The sequence below is a fragment of the Salvia splendens genome, chromosome 5, assembly GCF_004379255.2.
Source record: "Salvia splendens isolate huo1 chromosome 5, SspV2, whole genome shotgun sequence".
Classification (NCBI taxonomy): domain Eukaryota; kingdom Viridiplantae; phylum Streptophyta; class Magnoliopsida; order Lamiales; family Lamiaceae; genus Salvia; species Salvia splendens.
In genome coordinates this window covers 8,662,127-8,681,856 of record NC_056036.1, presented here as the reverse complement: position 1 = coordinate 8,681,856, position 19,730 = coordinate 8,662,127, and the positions used below count along the sequence as shown (strand labels likewise).

Genomic DNA, 19,730 nt, shown 5'->3' with positions numbered 1-19,730 from the left:
AGATAATGTTGACCGTTAGTTTTTAACGAAAATGTTGACGGGGGACCAAAATGATCAAATTTCCATATGTGCAGGACCAAAATGATCAAATGTCCATATGTGCAGGACCAAAAAATCCAAAAGATAATGTTTAGGACCAAAATCGTAAAATGGCTATATGTTCAGGACCAATTTTGGCCTTTACTCTATTCTTAATCAACATATTTACAAACTAAGTTTCAGAATATGTAATTGAGGAGTTTATATATGTACAAGTACTCTATACCAAGGCTTTTTAATCGAGAATCTTCAGTACTCTTAATTATTTTAGTTGAATCTTTCAATTTTCTATGTGAATATATTTATTAATTACTCCTATATAGGTAGAAATACGACGTGTATATCCAATTGCTAACTTAACTTTTCAATGATTGAAACTGTCATGTGTCAACATTGGTTCATGTCTTCATGATGCTTAGTATTATAAGCGTTTTCTCAAATTAATAACTATTACTACATTCATTCCATAAAAATAAAAATTTCGAGGATGATAGTTTTAATGCAAAAAAAAGTTAAAGTATGAGATATATAAAAGAAAAAGTGAATGAAGTATTGTTAATGAAGAATAAGGCTCACCATTTAAGAGTGAAAAGACTTGCCAAAAACAGAAATTAACTAATTTTGTGGAACGGAGTAAAATGGAAAAAGAAGTCTATTTTCCTAGGACGGATGAAGTATTAAAATAAAATTATCTAATATATTGAAATTATTATTCAATTGAATATAGAATAATTAGACCTAATAGAGTTAATACATTTAATTTGGTGTATTTTTCTATGCTTTATGCTAGGTGGACCTTACCCCACTTTGAATTGTTGTTACTATAGGTCATAGAATCATAGGACATAAATATTTAAGTAGTGGCTCCTGCTACAATGATGAAGGGTTGTTCTTAATGTTATTATAATGTGAATAATTAAAGAATATTTGTTCACTTACGTATAGCTTCATTATTATGACATTAATTTAATTTATATAATCTACTAGCATCAGCAATACAAAGATGTTTCAACAGAATGAAATTGATGCATTGTTTTTTTTTTTGAGAGAGAGAGATAACTTAGGTGGATCTGTTAACAAAGCCCAACAAATTCGGGCTCAATTCAGTGCAAAACTTCAATTGGGCCGTCCAAGCCTGAGCTGAGCCCAATACAAAAATGAAAACAGTTTCATTTCCATTACTTCAAACTTGAATAACACATCACAAACAAAATATGGAAGCTTGGTTTACCCATGCTCCCAATTCCACATATTACAAACATAACACCCTCATTTCCAATCTACACCAACATCAAAACCATCAACAACATGAATCCCAATCCCCCAAACCTAGCCTTGCTCGACCCCGAAAGCTCAACTCTAACATCATCCACAACAGGGCCACACAACGAGCTCAGGTCATCCGTCCTCGTGTTGTAGTACACACTGTAGAAGGCCACGCGCGTCCTCTCCGCCTTGGACGTGAAGTTCACATTCGCTGTCTGGAAGGTGGAGTTGGAGTCAGGAGTGTAATGTATGTTCTCAGCTTGATCACCGGCAAAAACCATCACCGCCAACGGCTGCTTGCAGGCATCTCCCCCCTGGCCCAAGGAGAACGTCAGCCTATATGGCTTGTTCGGCTTGGTTTCCACCATCTGGGAGATTATCCCCTCCTTCCCCGATAGCAACTCCACTGCTCGTTTGCCCCCGGGGACGGTGAAGTGGTTGGAGTCCACATAGCGCACGGCTCTGTTCGACTCCACCATCCAACCCGGTAGAGAGGATGTCTCCTCATCGAGATTGGTCGGAAGGAGGACACCCAACGACTCGTTCCTAAACATCCACGGCCCCTCCTCGAAATCGCCATTTACAACCGCGTTATCTGTGTATCAAAATGGTCATTTCCTACCACCTATTACCTATTTTATTAACAAAAATGATGAAACGAACCTTTCGGCCTATCCGGCACAAACAACTTCTTGATGGCAATATCGTCGATGATGGGGCCACATGTGGGGTCATCCTCCATGCCGGGATTCCGAAACACAACTCGCGCCTCTGCCTCCGCTGCTTGAAACGCCCAGGCGTAGGTATCCCAGCCTTGGATGCTGTACAACGTCTGCAGATCGATGGTCTGGGATGCCGGGGGCACCGACACGTTCAAGGACTCGAGCTGGGCACATGTGCGGGCGGCGCTGAACGTGACGGAGTAGAGGGCCCCCTTCTCGACCGCCACCTCCTGGCTGATCTCGGCGTCATTCCCCAGCCTCACTGCATGGGCCCCCTGCGGCACGATCAGGATCATGCCGCCCTGCTTCTGTCCTGACTCCACCACCTCCACCGTCCCATTGGTCTTCCACCCGGGGATCGAGACGGGACCGTCAGAGATCCCCGCCTCCGAGGAGAACCCGCCTGTTGGCGGGGTTTCGAAGTCTCCATTCACTAGTTCCCCTGCAATTTTTAAATGAAGACACTAAATTACCTTTTTTTGTTTAGAAATATGTTTCTAGTTTTATCTAATCCTACTTCATCAATTTATTCCACTTCCAGTTTTCACATTTCGTATGAATATATATTTGAGACGACTACAAATTCTCTATTTTACCTTCATTTATTACTTAGTTAAAGATTACTTTGGTAAAAAAAATTAAGATAATTAGAAAAAACTGTAAAAAAATAATATGCTCGAAAAAGCCCAACAAATGAATAGACCAATAATAAAAGACAAGAAAGTGCAATTCCCCTTTAGCCAATTTCAAGAAACCGCGTCTGTAAAAAATAAATAAAAAGAAAGAGGCAAAAAAAAGAACAAAAAGGAATATAAGTTCATTTTCAACATTGGAGCCCAGCAGCCCAATAATCGATAAAATTATTTTATTATCTAGATTTATCATACGCATTCACATTGATTATCGAAAATAACACAAGGATGAGATACGTGTGCATTCACATTGATGCTCGAATTATAACATAAAAATTTCCTAAAAGCAACTTAGTTACATTGCTAAAAAAAATTGAATACTTATATTAATATTTTTAAAGGTCGTCAACAATTGGGAATGTGAATACTTCAAATTCTCAGTATAAATTTTTTGGTGAGTATTGGAAATATTAAAGATAAAAGTACTGTTGTCACTATTATGCTTGCCATGGTGTGACACATAGACATCTTTCCTCACATATAAACATTGCCTAACATATTAATATCCCCAACAACTTGTCGATATGAATTTTGTACATCAACTTTGTAGTGGCACTAGTGTATTAGTGCTAAGCTTGTGAAATTCTTACAAAAACACACATCAGGAGTTGAAGTAGTAATTAGAGATATTTGATGAGCTAGAATTCAGTTACTAGTATTTTATAAGTTCAGTGTGCACACAATCACGATATATATACATTCTTATTTTGTACTCCTATTTGAAGCAATGTAAGAATGTGTAGCACAGAAATTAAAAATCCACAATAAATGTGAGAGTTGGCGCAAGAAACGTGAGGCACTATCATAAAATGAATTGAATAAGTAGAATTATTATTTAAGTGAGTGTGGGTCCCGCCGTCATTCATACTGAAGGCGTGAGTGACGTAAATAATCATCAAACACATTCCCCTAAAACTTTTATGCCACCGCACCGCCTCTACAAATTTGGCTCAAACACACACAGCACTAGACTTGTTTGAGGCATTTTAACAAACAGATGCAAGGCATTTTTCATCTAAATGTGCAGATCTTGGATTAGAGAGAGAGAGCGTACCGTCTTCAACCAGAGCAGCAGCAGCTGAGAAAGCGAAGAGTAATGCAAGTAGAGAGAGGCGGAAGCATATTGTAGAGCTGGGAACCATGTTTTGATCAGTTTCACTTTCTCTCTCAATGCGTGTGTTGTAAGTTGAAAGCAGGAGTACAGTTTTGTATAGAGTGGGAAGAGAGAGATGGAATGGAATAGACACAGCAGCTATTGTCTTTTATCCGAGATTCGAGCTGCTCGCTGGAGTGGGCCATTTTCATAAGTATACAAAAAACTGTAGGAGTAGTATTAGTCTCATTTATGTACTCTAGTATATTTTTTATAACGTGACTTCACATTCTACTAATTTATTACACAGACGCAAATGAAAGCCAAGAAAAGTATTACTGCAAAGTGGTTGTTTTTTCTCAAAATGAAATATAAACTTCAATTCAAACGCACGCTTAAATCTCGTATTCAAATACTACCATAACTTCCGTAAATAAAATCTCGTATTCAAATACTACCATAACTTCCGTAAATAAAGTACAACACTAAATTTTAATCTATAACGAAAATTGAAATTATAAATTTATACATGTACCAGTAAAACATGGGCGATAAATTAAATCGAGTTTGTTTTCACACGCTGTATGAAAATTGAGTGTCCTTGATATTCATATCTAAATACAGAAAAAAATAAAAATTAATTCACGCTCTATTCGTCACATAAAAATAAAGATATTTTTTTTTATCCTCCTAAGTGTAGAGTATCACATTTCCATTTGTGGAAAGTTTTTATACATTAATCTATTACAACTTATATCATTACGTTTCGCTATTAATTAATCTATTACAACTTATATCATTACGTTCCGCTATTAATAATAAAGTGAATGCTACTATCCCTCACAGAATTTTAACTATCATTCACCTACTTTATTTACTTTGCATCGTACACACCATGCGAATAAACAATAGTACCCCCCTCCGTCCCGGACTACTTGCACTTATTTCCTTTCTGGGCGTCCCAAAATATTTGCACTATTTCCATTTTTAGTAAAAATTTTCACCTACAGCCATAATATTTGACTTTGCTATACACTCATTCCTTAATCTCCGTGCCGAAAATGAAACGTGCGAGTATTGCGGGACGGAGGGAGTACCATATTTGAGCATCCCAAATTTTGTAGTCTCTTTTGTACGAGTTGCCGTATACAGATTGTATTGTCACCTAACACACAAAATGTTAGTACAGCATAAAGTTTCACTGGCTAGATAAATTATTTGTAGATGAAATTTACATTTTTATGTCAAATTATAAAATAATTTTAGTATATTTTGTTCCAAAAAATATTTTTGTTAATAATAACTTTTAAAAAATACTATATATTATTAAACATATTTTTATATGAATATCATGAACTCTAAATCTAAATATGCTCATACACAGCTCCGTGTTTTAGAGCATCCACAACCGTGCTCTTGCCAGCGGCACGGTTGTGGGCCCGGGCGGTACTATTCATGCCTGCTCTCTGGCAAGAGCACAACACCCACAACTGTGCTCTTCCGCAAGGACGAGCACAATTAATATAAAATTCAATTACACAAAAACATTTCCATAATATTAAAATTCATTTAAAACCCACAATAAATATTACAAATGACAAATAAAATTAAACATTGCATAATTAAAATCCTAAAAATTAAAAATTACATAATTAAAATCCTAAAAATTAAAAATTACATAATTAAAATCCTAAAAATTAAAAATGACACTACTCGTTGCCGAATTTCGCCCACATGTGGTTGATTAGGTCTTCTTGTAGTTGATTATGGATTCGAGTATCGCGCATTGTGTGTCTTGTCTCGATCCTCTGGCCAACCGTCGTATGCTTGCCTCGGCGTGGGGGAGACCTCGCTGTTGAGCTTACGGCTTCGTCCTCGTCGTAAAAGCTAGCCGCCCTCGGCCCTTCGTCGGCTATAATCATGTCGTGTAATATAATACACGTGAACATGATGTCGGCGATATTATTCACGTACCACAGCCGAGCCGGGGCCTTCACAATGTTGAATCGAGCTTGAAGGACCCCGAAGGCTCTTTCGACATCTTTCCGCGCTGACTCTTGACGCTGCGCAAAAAGAACCCGTCTCGGGTCGTGCGGGTTGTGGAGCGTCTTCACGAACGTCGACCACCTTGGGTAGATACCATCGGCGAGATAGTAACCCATGCGGTATATATTTCCGTTGATGGTGAAGTCGATCGCCGGTGCTACACCATTCATCACATCATTGAAGAGTGGTGACGAATATAGCACATTCAAGTCGTTGTTGGATCCAGCAACGCCGAAATATGCATGCCAAATCCATAGGCGGTAGTCGGCGACCGCCTCAAGGATAAGCGTTGGGCCGCCGCCTTTGTGACCGCTCAAGTGTTGCCCCCTCCAAGCAGTCGGACAATTCTTCCACCTCCAATGCATGCAGTCAATGCTGCCAAGCATTCCGGGAAAGCCATGGACTGATTCATGAAGACGAAGCAACCGTTGGCAATCATCGGTGGTGGGTGCTCGAAGGAATTCATCCCCAAAAGTAGAACGAACGCCCTCGCAAAAATTCTTTAAACATAGGATTCCAGTGGACTCACCGATATGCAAATACTCGTCGAACATGTCGGCCGTTTGCCCAGTAGCGAGTTGTCGGATGGCACACGTACACTTCTGCAACGCCGTGATACTTTGCCGGCCGGCTGCATCTACACCTGTTTGAAAGTATTCAACACGTGCGGACAATGTGTTGACAATTCGCATGAACAAGCGCTTTGACATGCGAAAACGGCGCCTGAAGTAATCTGCCGGAAACCGCGGCTGGTCGGCAAAGTAGTCGGTAACGAGCCTTTCGTGGGCTCCCTCCCGGTCACGATGGATGTACCGTCGATTTGATCTGGTTCGTTGAGGAGGAGGAGCAGGGGTATTCGCCGCGACATATGCTTCGTAAGCGGCACGATGTTGTTCGTAGTATTCTTGTTCTTCGCGTTCCGCTTCCGCCATAATATGGGTGAAATCCATTTGAGATTTTGAGTGGGTGATGAATGTGTTGATAGTTTGTATGAGAATTATGAATGAGAGATGAATGAGAGATGATTTGATGTGATAAATGGATGATGAATGTGTGTATTTATAGATGATTTTGGGGAAAAAAAATAAAAAAAAATAAAAAAAATTCAGAAAAAACGGGAAAAAAACGGCCATATTTTTGGGATTTGGAAAATATTTTTTTTTTATTTTTTAGCATTATTTATAATTAAATACCGATTTTTAAAAAAAATAATAAAAAAAAGTTTAAACACAACGGCTATGCCGTTGACGAATGGGAGCGCGCCACGTGTGCGTCCGCTGGCACGGACGTGCTCGATACATCGAGCAGCGCCGTGCCAGCGGCGCGGCTGCAGCGGCGGCGGTCCTGGCCTTGCCAACGGCGCGGACGGCGGTGGCTTCTTTCGCCACCGCTGCGGATGCTCTTATGATTATAATTCGGGATTGTATAGACAATGGGCATGTTTGGCGGGCCCCACCACCGCGTAGTGTTTTTTTTTGGAATGCTACAAATCACGTTTATAACTTTACCTTTTTGACTTTTTATTGACAATAAAAGTTACTATGTTATCAACACGAGTTTTAAGAAATATAAAAAATAGTGAGTTAAAAAGTTAGTGGAATATGTGACCCACTTTTTCATATTAGTTTTATAATAAAATGTGAGTGAAGTGAGTTAGTGGAATATGAGAATTACTTATCATTTATGGTGAAAATGAAATGTGACTCTTATTGTGAGACAGATCAGAATGGCAAGTGTGACCCTTATTGTGAAACAGATAAAGTATTTCATTTTAAAACAATTTGCGCACTGATCTTTCACCTATAAATAATGAATTACAAGTGTTTTCAAAATTGGACATGGATTTAAAAATTGAGTACCGAATATATAAACTACCTATATTTTGTAGCAGGCCTGAAATTCCTTAAACACACCAACATTTCACGGATCAATTCTGTGTAGCAAATTTTGGTATCCATGTCAGTTATAATTTAGAGATCATTTTCAGCCAGTGATAAATTCAAATCAATTAAAAGTTCAGATATAACAAGATATAAATCGATATTTACAGACCGGTCTTTTTAAGATTCTCTAGTCCACTCCAACCCACCTGTCCAAGCCCAAAATATACTAATACTAGTAGTAAAAAGTAAGTTAAGAAAGTGGAGTATCAGATTTATATCTTATGTAACAAAATTTCAATAAACGGAATAGACACATTTAATACTACGCCAATGAGTCATAAATTATTGATGCCTGTGTTTGGAGGACTACTTATTATGTCGATATGCAGCTGAATGACAAGAATATAAAATGGAGTGTCGATTGCCCTCAATAGTAACCATTTTTCACTCATAAATAAATGATGTTCTCTATTTAATATTTATGGATGAGGAGGCAACGTAATACTCCTTTTCAAGAAATCAGTGAAAAATCGAAGAAAATTATGTGGAAAAGTACTAGTAAATTTTTTTTTTGGATATCTCGTTGATAGCAAGTTGGTGGATCAAAAATTTGGTCGCTAAAAAAATATACTGGAGTACATAGTTTGGATATCTCGTAGATAGCAAGATGTGTTTTTACCTATATGTTAAAAATATGTTTGTTATTTTATGCCAGAAATAAATAATTTAATGTGAAATAGAGGGTTAATACATTTTGAAATTAAATCATTAATGTAGGAATATTTATTGTCATGACATTATGAATGTAATCAGTAATCATGATTTTCAATATAAAGCATAGTACTCCAATTTAGGGCACGGATGATTTCGTAGCCCATATTATCATAATAATGTCTTCTGTTAGGTTATTAGGTTCTATAGGTGATGTACTTAATATAATAAAATATTGCTAAAATGGACCAAGAAATAAATATTGGGAGAGTTATATAATGAATAACTAGGCGTAGCATATATTTTGAATCATCATAATGCAATATGTTTTGATTGCTCAAATATTAATGATTCAAATTAACTTATTCATCCAATGATTGTCTATATTTTTTTTTCCAATTACAATGACATACTAAGGTTAATTAGTTGCAATTCATAAATACAAATATCAACAAAATTATAAATGTATTATTAAAATATAAATATGAATTTGAATCTTGAGCTATTCACAATGAGACATTCTCTATAGGAGTATAACAAATGGCCGTGCTTAGTAAAATAATCAACCAACCGTCGTGATTTTTGTATCACAAAAAAATGTGCAATCATAGTGACACAAGCCAAGGCTCAAATCGAAATTTATGCACTATTATTGCATATTATTTTGTTGGCTTTTGATAATTATAAATGTACTTTAAATATGATTTTGAATTTGAATATGATCACTTATCTCACACCATATTACCACTTTTTGTAAAGATACAAATAGATAAATTTACATGGTTTAAACTCTCTCAACGAGATGACTTAACTGATAGAGTAACAATTATATTCCGTGATCAAAAGATCATCCATTTGGTTTCAAAGTTCTGATAAAAATTAGGGTATAGTAGATAACAGTCACTTTTAATTTAAAATATGAGTTTCGCCTCGTTACATAAAATAAATATTTAAAAAAGAAAAATAATTTTTAGAAAATGAAACAAAATGAAAAGAATTTCTATATTTAATATTTTTAGAAAGAAGAAGTAAATTTGCATTATTGGTACTAGTACGATTCATTTAATTCAGATGATGTGACCTAACGTAACTAATGTTGACATGGTTTGGTGATGTCAGTGGAGCCCACAATTGAATATATTGACGCTAAAATCACTGTCTCATTTCCAATGGGCCGAACTAATCCAAAGATATAACGGGCCGAAGTTAATAAGAATATGTTGACGCTAAAATCACGGCCTCATTTCCAATGGGCCGAACGAACTAATCCAAAGATATAACGGGCCGAAGTTTTTTTTACTAGAAGTTCCATATATTCGTATTTGAAGAATTGAAAATTACTACTGATCCTAAAAATTACGTGTACACTGTGCCCTCTTGAGTATCAATTTTCTATATTTGATTACTCTAGTCTATAAAACAATCGCTAAATATTAGAATGATGATAATATTTGTAATACGATGATAAATTACACCCGTGTTTATTTTCTTGGATGTTGCGTTTAATTAGAAGCTACATGTTCGAACAATTTTATTTTTCGGTCAATCAACCAAACACGAGTAAATTCATAGAGTAGGAAAGGAATAGCTTTATAACTATGGAAAACACACTTTTAGTTCTATGGATTGAGTTGATGACAATTTTATTATCACGCACATCATTCAAGTGTTATTGAAAAAAGTAAGCTGAATCAGTGACGAAGCCAAGAATTTTATTGGGGGACCCAAGTTTTAGGTATCGGTACAGTCGAAACTTGCTGCAGCATGGGCAATGGAGAGTTGCAAGAGATATAAATGAATAATGAGATAAAATAAATTAATGAATGCATACTAGAAACTATATATAGATAAGTTAGTCATGCTTAGAAAATAAGGTGTAAGTAAATAAGAAAATAAGACTAAAAATCGGATATTATGTAATTTAATTATCGGATATTATGTAATTTCATATAGAAATCAAAATCGGAAGGATCTAATTAATTGCATAGATTGCTAAAGCTATAATAATCCTAAAGATTAGGTATTAAATTGCAAAGGACCCAAAAGACACAATGGCATTACAATTATAAAATAAATCATCTTTTTTGTACAATATTACGTGAAAGAAGAAGGATACATCATAGTACATGTTTTATTAAGTTCCTATGATAAATACTTAATTCACAATACATTCATTTTACTCAATATATTCGTTTATATCTAATTAGGGAAATTATTTTTCCATAATTAGTTAATTAATTTTCTACTAACATTTGAGTGATTTTAATCTATACAAATGAATGATTGGCATACGGATACATTCATTTTAAATTATAAAACATAAAACAAGGAATAGAAAAAAAATCAAAGAAATGGTGGACATAAAAACAGTGAAAACAAATAGCTTTGCTGGCAGAAAGAATCGAACTTGAGTCAATATGTGTAATACCTTGGGGCCAAACCATATGCACTACTCGAATGCATTATAAATAGGTAGGATATACTCTCTCCGTTCCTTGTTAATAGAGACATTTCTTTTTGACACGAAGTTTAAAAATAGTGGGTTAAATGGTTGGTGAAAAAAGAAAGAGAGAATAAAGTAAGAGAGAAATTATTTTTTGCCAAAAATAGAATGACTCAATTAACATGGAACTTCCCAAAATAGAGAAATGACTCTATTAACATGGAACGGAGGGAGTATATAATAATAATAGTGGTGAGTTGAATGATGTAAAAGTAATATTGTCACCAAAACTTATTGAAACTGTAAAACCGGTTAATTAGAATGTCGTTACAATATAGCATTGACACTAGAACAAACTATCTAGTTTTAGAGTTTCTTATTATCATATGACAGACTCTCTCTATGTTTTTAAGTAAAAATAGTAAGTACTTGTACATGAGGTTAAATGGTTAATCGGACTAGTTAATGGCTCTAGTGTATCATAACATAATTAACTCACACAATGATAACTTCAATCTCTTCATGCTGTCAGACTGACCTGAGTGACCTATCATCAACATGTAATGGTCATTTAATACAATTTCTCTACACAAATATTGCAAATTTATTGCAAAATTTGATCATGAAATCCACGTTTTAAAACTAATTACAATTAAAACTAATGACGGATGAATAGATATTCGACCACGTAAAGTAAGCCACTACGACTAATTAAAATGTAGTACTACAATGTTTGAAAACAAGAAGAATGTCGTGGATTACATAAAGAACAACATCCACTTTACTTACATATATATACGTACAAAATCAAATAAAGGAGATAAAAAAATCAATTAAGGAAATTGATATTAAAATAAATAATCCAGAGTATTGAATAATAATGATGAAGATAAAATACAAGTTATTGGTAAAAGGCATTTTCCCTCAAATTAATGAAGCGGTATTTCTTGAGATGCAAAAGAACAAATCGGTAACTTATACTACTAAAATCCTAGCTAGTACTTCCATCAGTATTTCTTTATTTTATTTTGAATTATTCACATATTTTAAATTGCCTCCTATTTTGTAATTTTTTCTATCCTATCTGTTGAAATCTTTGCAAGTATGTAATGATTGAAATTTTTGATGCGTCATGATTTCTAGTAATTTTTTGGATAACTAAAAATTTGACATGGATATCAACTCAGATCTCAAAGTTTGAGGTAATAAAATCTCAAAGTTTGAGGAAAAAAGTGAAAGGATATGGGCTAGATTAGAATAATATGAATTAAATAATTATAGTTGGGCTACAATTATATTTAGTCCATAAGCCCAACAATCATAAAACCCTAATGACTCTTTGTCTATATAATGGTTATTTATTCTCCATTGTGGAGGAAGAGAAATAGCGTAACATTAGAGAGAAAATACGTAAAGCTTTATAGAGAGAATTCCTAGCTTTCTTCTACGGAGCAATTGTACCGGGATAGTTCCTGCATCGGATTGGATTGCACGTGGACCTCGATAGTAGTGGATTCAACTTGCAGGACACAATCGTAGAAGAAAACACAACAACAAGTAAGATTTAGTTCTGTTGTGTATTACGTGCTCAACTTGCAATATAATTATGAATCTAGATCTGTTATTCTTGTATGCAATTTCCGCTGCGCTCATTAGATGAATACAAGAATTCCTAACAGTGGTATTAGAGCCCGGGGTTTGATTCATAATTAATTTTGTTTCCTAATTAATTTGTGGATGATTTTGGAAATCAAAATTATGAAATAAGATTTCAAAATTCTTGCAATCCATTCCGATTTGATTTGATTCATTAAAAAAAAAAAAAAAAAAAACCTCACTGAAACGCAAACGGAGATCATAATTCGGGAAATCCGCACCGAATTCGGCCACACCGATCCGCCAGATTTGATCAGTACCTCAAGGATCAGCTCGGCGATTACCTAATCCACCACGACGATTGCGTTTTAGAGAAGACGATCGCGGAGATTCTGCCGCGGCGGGTGATCTGCGTGTGGAAGCCGCAGAAGGCGGCAGCGCCGGCAGTTGGGGATCCGCTGTGGAGCAGCGGGTACGTGAAGGATCAGACGAGCAAACGGTGAGTGATTGTGTAGTTGTGGACAGCGGCAGTTTGCTTTCCGGGCAGCCAAGGCAGCGAGCGAAGGGCTGAACAGCAGCAACGCTGCAGTCACAGCAGCTCCTTCTCAACGTTCTCCAGTCACTGCGTCGTCCTAAGGAGGCGGTGGAGGAGCTGTCCTCGTCGGGCAGCAGCTGTGTTGTCGCCGGGCAGCAGCTGCACAGCCACTCGACAGCAGCGGCGCTGGATCCCAGTGTCCGCGGCGGTAATGCAGCCTTCGAGAAGGCTCCGGAAGAAGCTGTCGCCGGCAGCTCCAGTGGCCATGGCTTACTAATTGATGCGGATATTTTCTTCATTTTGGGGAACAGAATCAGCTCCTTCAGCAATGGATGTGGCGCCGTCGAAGTGGCGATGGGCGGCGGAGTTGGTGGAGTGAATATGGCGTGAAGGAGCGCCATGGAGGGGCGTCTGTTCTTTTCCCACAACCCTAGCGGATTTTGAAGATCCGAGTCAGATCCGAATCGTGGTTTTGATCACTGCAAATCACATTATTAATTTGGAATTAATAATATTAATCAAGCCAATAAATTATTTACTATCATTATTTTGAATAATAATAGTAAATGTGTTTTAATATTGTTTTAGAATTAATATTAAATATCTGTTTATATTAGTTTGGAATTGATATACATTAGATGATAAATTTATTAATTGGATTAATGAATTGATGAGCTAGAATTTGTTAATATTATTATTTTTGGAATAATAAATAATATATGTGCTTGATGATAATTTGGAGTTATTACTTGATTTACAAGTTTATTAATTTAGAATTAATATAGATTGGATTAATTCCGTTAATTAGATTAACAAATTGGGACATAGTTATCATCTGAAAATGATAATATATACTCAACATCACAATATTAATTTGGAATTAATATTAGATATGTATAATTATATTAATTTAGAATTAATATAATTAAATCCACATTTAATTAGAGAATAAAATTTGATTTTATTCATTGAGCATTATTTGATATCTTATGTGATAAGCATGCTATTTGATTTTATGCTTATTTATTTTAACTATAGTAGTTAGAGACCGTTTTATTGTCTGGGTAGGCGGCGCCCAGTATCTGTAGTCCGTGTTATACTATGTCTGGGTAGGCGGCGCCCAGTATTTGTAGTCCGTGTTATACTATGTCTGGGTAGGCGGCGCCCAGTAATTGTTTGAAATTTAATATTGGATATTATATTCACAAAATTAGTATCACAAAATTATTCCCCACAAAATATAAGTCTTGTTTTGAAACAAACGCGTCGTCCATCACAATTGTTTGATGCTCCTAGCCTTTTCGACCACGAGTTTTACGCCCTCGCGTTTACTCTAAATCTACAAGGTTTAGGCTCATTCATAGATGCATGGTTGACATCGTGTGATGGGGTTGACTTGCTTAAATTATTTTGAGTAGCCCTCGCAACCAGAATAATTTATGGACGTATATTAATTAGATTAATAAACCAAGAATTGTAAAATTGTTGTTACAATTGGCTTGGAGGCCTACCTGGTGATATTATTGTAGTCATCAGCCCTCGCAGAGGCTGCAATAATATAGACTTGTATCTTGGACCACTAAAATTTATATTAGATATAAATTCGTATTTTATGTTTGGGGGACATAATATATGTTAAAATTAGTGGGAGCTAATCAATACAATAAACCCTTGTTTGATTAGTGATGCGATTGTGATCTTTGTATGCTTTTCTAATTTGCTTTTCGTTTTATTTTCTGTTCAGATAATATGTCAAACTTATCTTATGAGTGTATGATGGAAACAAACAAATTGACTAGGTCAAATTTCACGGAGTGGCAGAGAGACTGCCCAAAACTCAAGGCACAAGGTGCAATGAGTGGGAGCTCAGCTATGTTTGTCATTGAGATAAATATGTCTATGAATAACTCACAATCCTGGGTATTGGATACCGCTTGTGGTTCGCACATTTGTAATAATGTGCAAGGTTTAATTGACAGCAGGAAAGTGAGGCCTGGGGAAGTAGACCTACGTGTTGGAAATGGAGCAAAAGTTGCTGCCGAACGCGTGGGAACTTATAGATTAGATCTTCCCTCAGGACATAGACTAGATTTACATAATTGTTATTTCGTTCCAGTTATTTCAAAGAATATTATTTCCATTCCGATGTTGGACATCGAAGGTTTTTCCTTCCATTTTGCAAACAGCAGGTGCTCGTTTTCTAATAATGGATTGTTTTATGGAAATGCTTCTTTAGAGAATGGAATATATATGCTTGAATGCAAATGAGATATTCTCAATGTGCAAAATAAAAGACTTAAGCTATGTAATACGGATAATGCTACTTATCTTTGGCATTGTAGACTTGGTCATATCAATGAGAAAAGGATAGCGAGATTGAGAAAGTTAGACTATCTAAATTCATTTGATTTTGAATCATATGATGCTTGTGAATTCTGTCTCAAAGGAAAGATGACTAATAAGCCACTTTCTGGGAAGGGGTGCGTGCTAATGATGTGCTAGAGTTGATCCACACAGATGTGTGCGGACCGTTTCCAACTCAAGCAAAAGGTGGTTATTCGTACTTCATTACTTTCACTGATGATTTGACAAGGTATGAATATGTGTATCTTATGAAACACAAATCGGAGGCCTTTGAGAAATTTATAGAGTTTAAGTGTGAAGTTGAGAAACAACTTGGGAAAAGTATAAAAACTCTTCGATCAGATCGAGGAGGGGAATACTTGAGCCGAGAATTTCTTGATTACTTGAAATCGCATGGAATTCAGTCGGACTAGACACCTCCTGGTACACCACAAATGAATGGAGTATCTGAAAGGAGAAACCGGACATTATTAGATATGGTTCGATCCATGATGAGTTTAGCTAGTCTTCCTTTATTTCTCTGGGGTCACGCTTTATTGACTGCTATTTACATTCTGAATAGAGTTCCTTCTAAATCAGTTGAGAAAACACCATATGGGTTATGGTATGGCAAAAAGCCTTGTCTTAACTATATGCGGACCTGGGGTTGTCCAGCTTTTGTTAAGAAACAAATGACTGATAAGTTGGAATCTAAAAGTGAGAAGTGTTACTTTGTGGGATATCCTAAACAAACTAGGGGATACGATTTCTACTGTCCTGAAAATCACAAGGTGATAACATCAAGGAATGTGACGTTCCTTGAAGACAGTTATGTCTGCAAGGAACAAGGTCAAAATACAGTAGATCTTGAAGAAATTCAAGAACCACAAGTTAACAATGAGGATGATGTACTGTCAAATAGTTTGAACAATAACTCAGTGGGAGTTTTTGATGATCTATTGGGAGGGGAAAATACTATTAGAGGAGACCTTAGAGGGGCTCTCGAAGAACCTCCTCAAGACAATGAGATGCATCAAATACAAGATGATACAATAGTTGCATCACCTCTACCTCAAGAAGATCATAGTGATATTCCTGGGCCTACTCACAATCAGAATGAACAGCCCGAGCCAGAAGGAAACCAACTCAATAGGCCTAGAAGGATTCGTCGTGCACCTGAGAGACTGAATCTAATGGTTGAGAACCAAGATGATGAAGTTGATTTAGATGATAATGAGCCTAAGACCTATACCGAGGCGGTGTCGGACACCGATCGAGAGAAGTGGCTTGAAGCCTTGATATCTGAAATGGACTCGATGTACTTCAACTTAGTCTGGGAACTAGTTGACTTGCCAGATGGGGTTTACCCCATAGGTTGCAAATGGATCTTCAAAAAGAAGAGAGATGCAGATGGCAAAGTACAAACCTACAAGGCTAGGTTAGTGGCAAAGGGTTATAGTCAGCGCGAAGGCATTGACTATGATGAAACCTTTTCACCAGTTGCTAAGATCAAGTCCATTAGGATATTACTTGCAATTACTGCATACTACAATTTCGACATTTGGCAAATGGATGTCAAAACCGCATTTCTCAATGGAGAATTAGAAGGCGATGTCTATATGACACAGCCAGAAGGTTTTGTTTCGAAAGAAAGGCCGAATGCAGTGTGCAAGCTAAAGAAGTCCATCTATGGACTTAAGCAAGCTTCGAGGAGTTGGAATATTTGTTTTGACAGAACAATCAAATCGTTTGGTTTTGTCAGAAGCAGAGAGGACCCATGTGTTTATAGTAAACGCGAGAATGGAAACGTTGTCTTCCTCATCATATATGTTGATGACATCTTGATTATGAGAAGCGATCGTTCCATGATGCAATCCGTGAAAGAATGGTTGTCTAGTTCCTTTATGATGAAGGATCTGGGTGATGCTTCTTACATCCTTGGAATCAAGATTTATCGAGATAGACCGAATAGGATGTTGGGATTATCACAATCCACTTACATAGACAAGTTGCTAAGACGCTTCTCAATGAAGAATTCTAAGAAAGGTTTTCTTCCTATGGGACATGGCATTGTATTGTCAAAGAAGGATTGTCCTTCTAATGACAAAGAAAGAGACGACATAAAATTAGAAAGAGTACCAACTGATGATAATTTGGTTGATCCTTTCACCAAACCGTTATGTATAGCAAAACACAACAAGCACTTTGAGAGCTTAGGTGTTAAGCATCTTGGTAGATGGCTTTGAATCAGTGGGAGTTATAGTTTTATATGTCTTAGAAACATTTTGTGTTGAGACAATATTACTTGATCGCATTATATGAAAATTTCTTTTCTATGGGTTTTGTGCACTTATTGGAATAATTGTTTTAAATGTTTGATTTTATTCTAAATATTTGTTCCCTTGAATTATGACTGTCGTTAATGGTGTGAGACATTAATGATATAGTATAATTCTAAAATAGCCCTAACCAATGATCATCAAGAATGGGATATTGATGATATGTTATAGGTTAGCATGGGGTTTGCATCACATTCTTCGAGAATGTAGTTGTTCTCACAACTATGAGATATTAGATACTCGTGATGGACACATGGTATACTTTGGAGAGTATTGGTATACCCTACTATTAAACTGTTTTGTTGAGTGTCTACAGTTTATTAGTACATGAAGTATGTAATAGTCCTTGGATCTGAGGTCATTACACATTTTGTTTGTTGAGTGGTGTGCTTTGACCTTGTACAACGCTTTGCCTCCCCTCGGAGGATTAAGACACGGACTTGTGTTGGGTACATCATAAGATAAATGGAAATGGTAGTTGAGCCAAGAATGAGATTCATTCCTCGATTAGAATTTCGAGAGAACACTCAAATTCTCTATATTACTTGACCATTAAGTCATTGGCCAATGCAAAGATATATTCAATTAAAGTAATTGAATATGATCGAATGGGTCATTTAATAAAGATGAGATAAAGTGATTGAGCTATTTAGATGACACATGACAAATCTTAGGCTCAATCGGGTGGTTCGTGAATGAAAGGATGTTACTATAAACTTTGTGTAAAGGCTTGTTTACCGAATTCACGTAAACGTCCTTCATATATCGAGCTACGCTGCCAACGCAGTCTAGGAGTTTTGTGCAGACTTCGATTAGATCGTCGTCGATAATGAGGGCCTAAAGGGTCACACTATAAGTGTATTTTGATCCGCTCAAGGGTACAAAGTTGGAACTGCGTATTATATCTAATGCTAGTCCAAGTGGGAGATTGAAAGGATATGGGCTAGATTAGATTAATATGAATTAAATAATTATAGTTGGGCTACAATTATATTTAGTCCATAAGCCCAACAATCATAAAACCCTAATGACTCTTTGTCTATATAATGGTTATTTATTCTCCATTGTGGAGAAAGAGAAATAGCGTAACATTAGAGAGAAAATACGTAAAGCTTTATAGAGAGAATTCCTAGCTTTCTTCTACGGAGCAATTGTACCGGGATAGTTCCTGCATCGGATTGGATTGCACGTGGACCTCGATAGTAGTGGATTCAACTTGCAGGACACAATCGTAGAAGAAAACACAACAACAAGTAAGATTTAGTTCTGTTGTGTATTACGTGCTCAACTTGCAATATAATTATGAATCTAGATCTGTTATTCTTGTATGCAATTTCCGCTGCGCTCATTAGATGAATACAAGAATTCCTAACAAAAAGTAGGCTGAGATCGAGAATTAATCTGACGCCAAAAAATAAGAAGATTAATTACTCCTACTTAAGTTAAGATGTGTATTATTCTTACAATTCGGATCTGATTGGGTTGGGTTGAATATTCCATAGAATGTTGACACTGCCAGTTCATTTCCCAATGCATAAATTGATGAAGTAACACCCAATTTCCCAAAATCACAATTATTTCTCCCATTTTTCTTCTCGCCTCATCAAATCTATTATATTGTCTATATCAACTATCTATAAATTGTTAGTAAATTTTAAGACCAAAAAATATTTAAGTAGCATGAAAAAAATCAGATGCCCACTTTATTCAAACTTGTCGTAATTAAAATAGAGAACACAGAAACTAAATCCAAAGAAATTAATTACAAGTCGAACGTAAAACCATTATAAAGTTATAACTAATCAATAATTTATCATATTTATCGAACTGAACTCAATAAAAAGCTTAAATCAAATTCACTGAACTTATAAAGGATGTGAGCTGTCTTCCATTCTCCAATCCTCTATATATAATATATCTAGGAAAAACAAACCCTATTTTATTCCACACATAGTATTAATCTTTCATGGGTAAAAATACAAAGAAAATTAGAGTTTGCATTTTTCTTCTTCTACTTCTCTC

The 19,730-nt window shown here is 36.0% G+C and overlaps 1 protein-coding gene across 1 annotated transcript; it reads right to left on the bottom strand.

Moving 5' to 3' along the window:
* Window positions 1-1,193: 1,193 nt before the first annotated feature.
* Window positions 1,194-4,007, bottom strand: LOC121805476. Its single transcript, XM_042205346.1, has 3 exons — window positions 3,774-4,007; window positions 1,969-2,469; window positions 1,194-1,900 (listed from the first exon to the last, which is right to left on the bottom strand). The coding sequence occupies exons 1-3, from the start codon at window positions 3,859-3,861 to the stop codon at window positions 1,320-1,322; spliced, it is 1,170 nt and encodes a 389-aa protein (XP_042061280.1). The 5' UTR covers window positions 3,862-4,007; the 3' UTR covers window positions 1,194-1,319.
* Window positions 4,008-19,730: the final 15,723 nt, after the last annotated feature.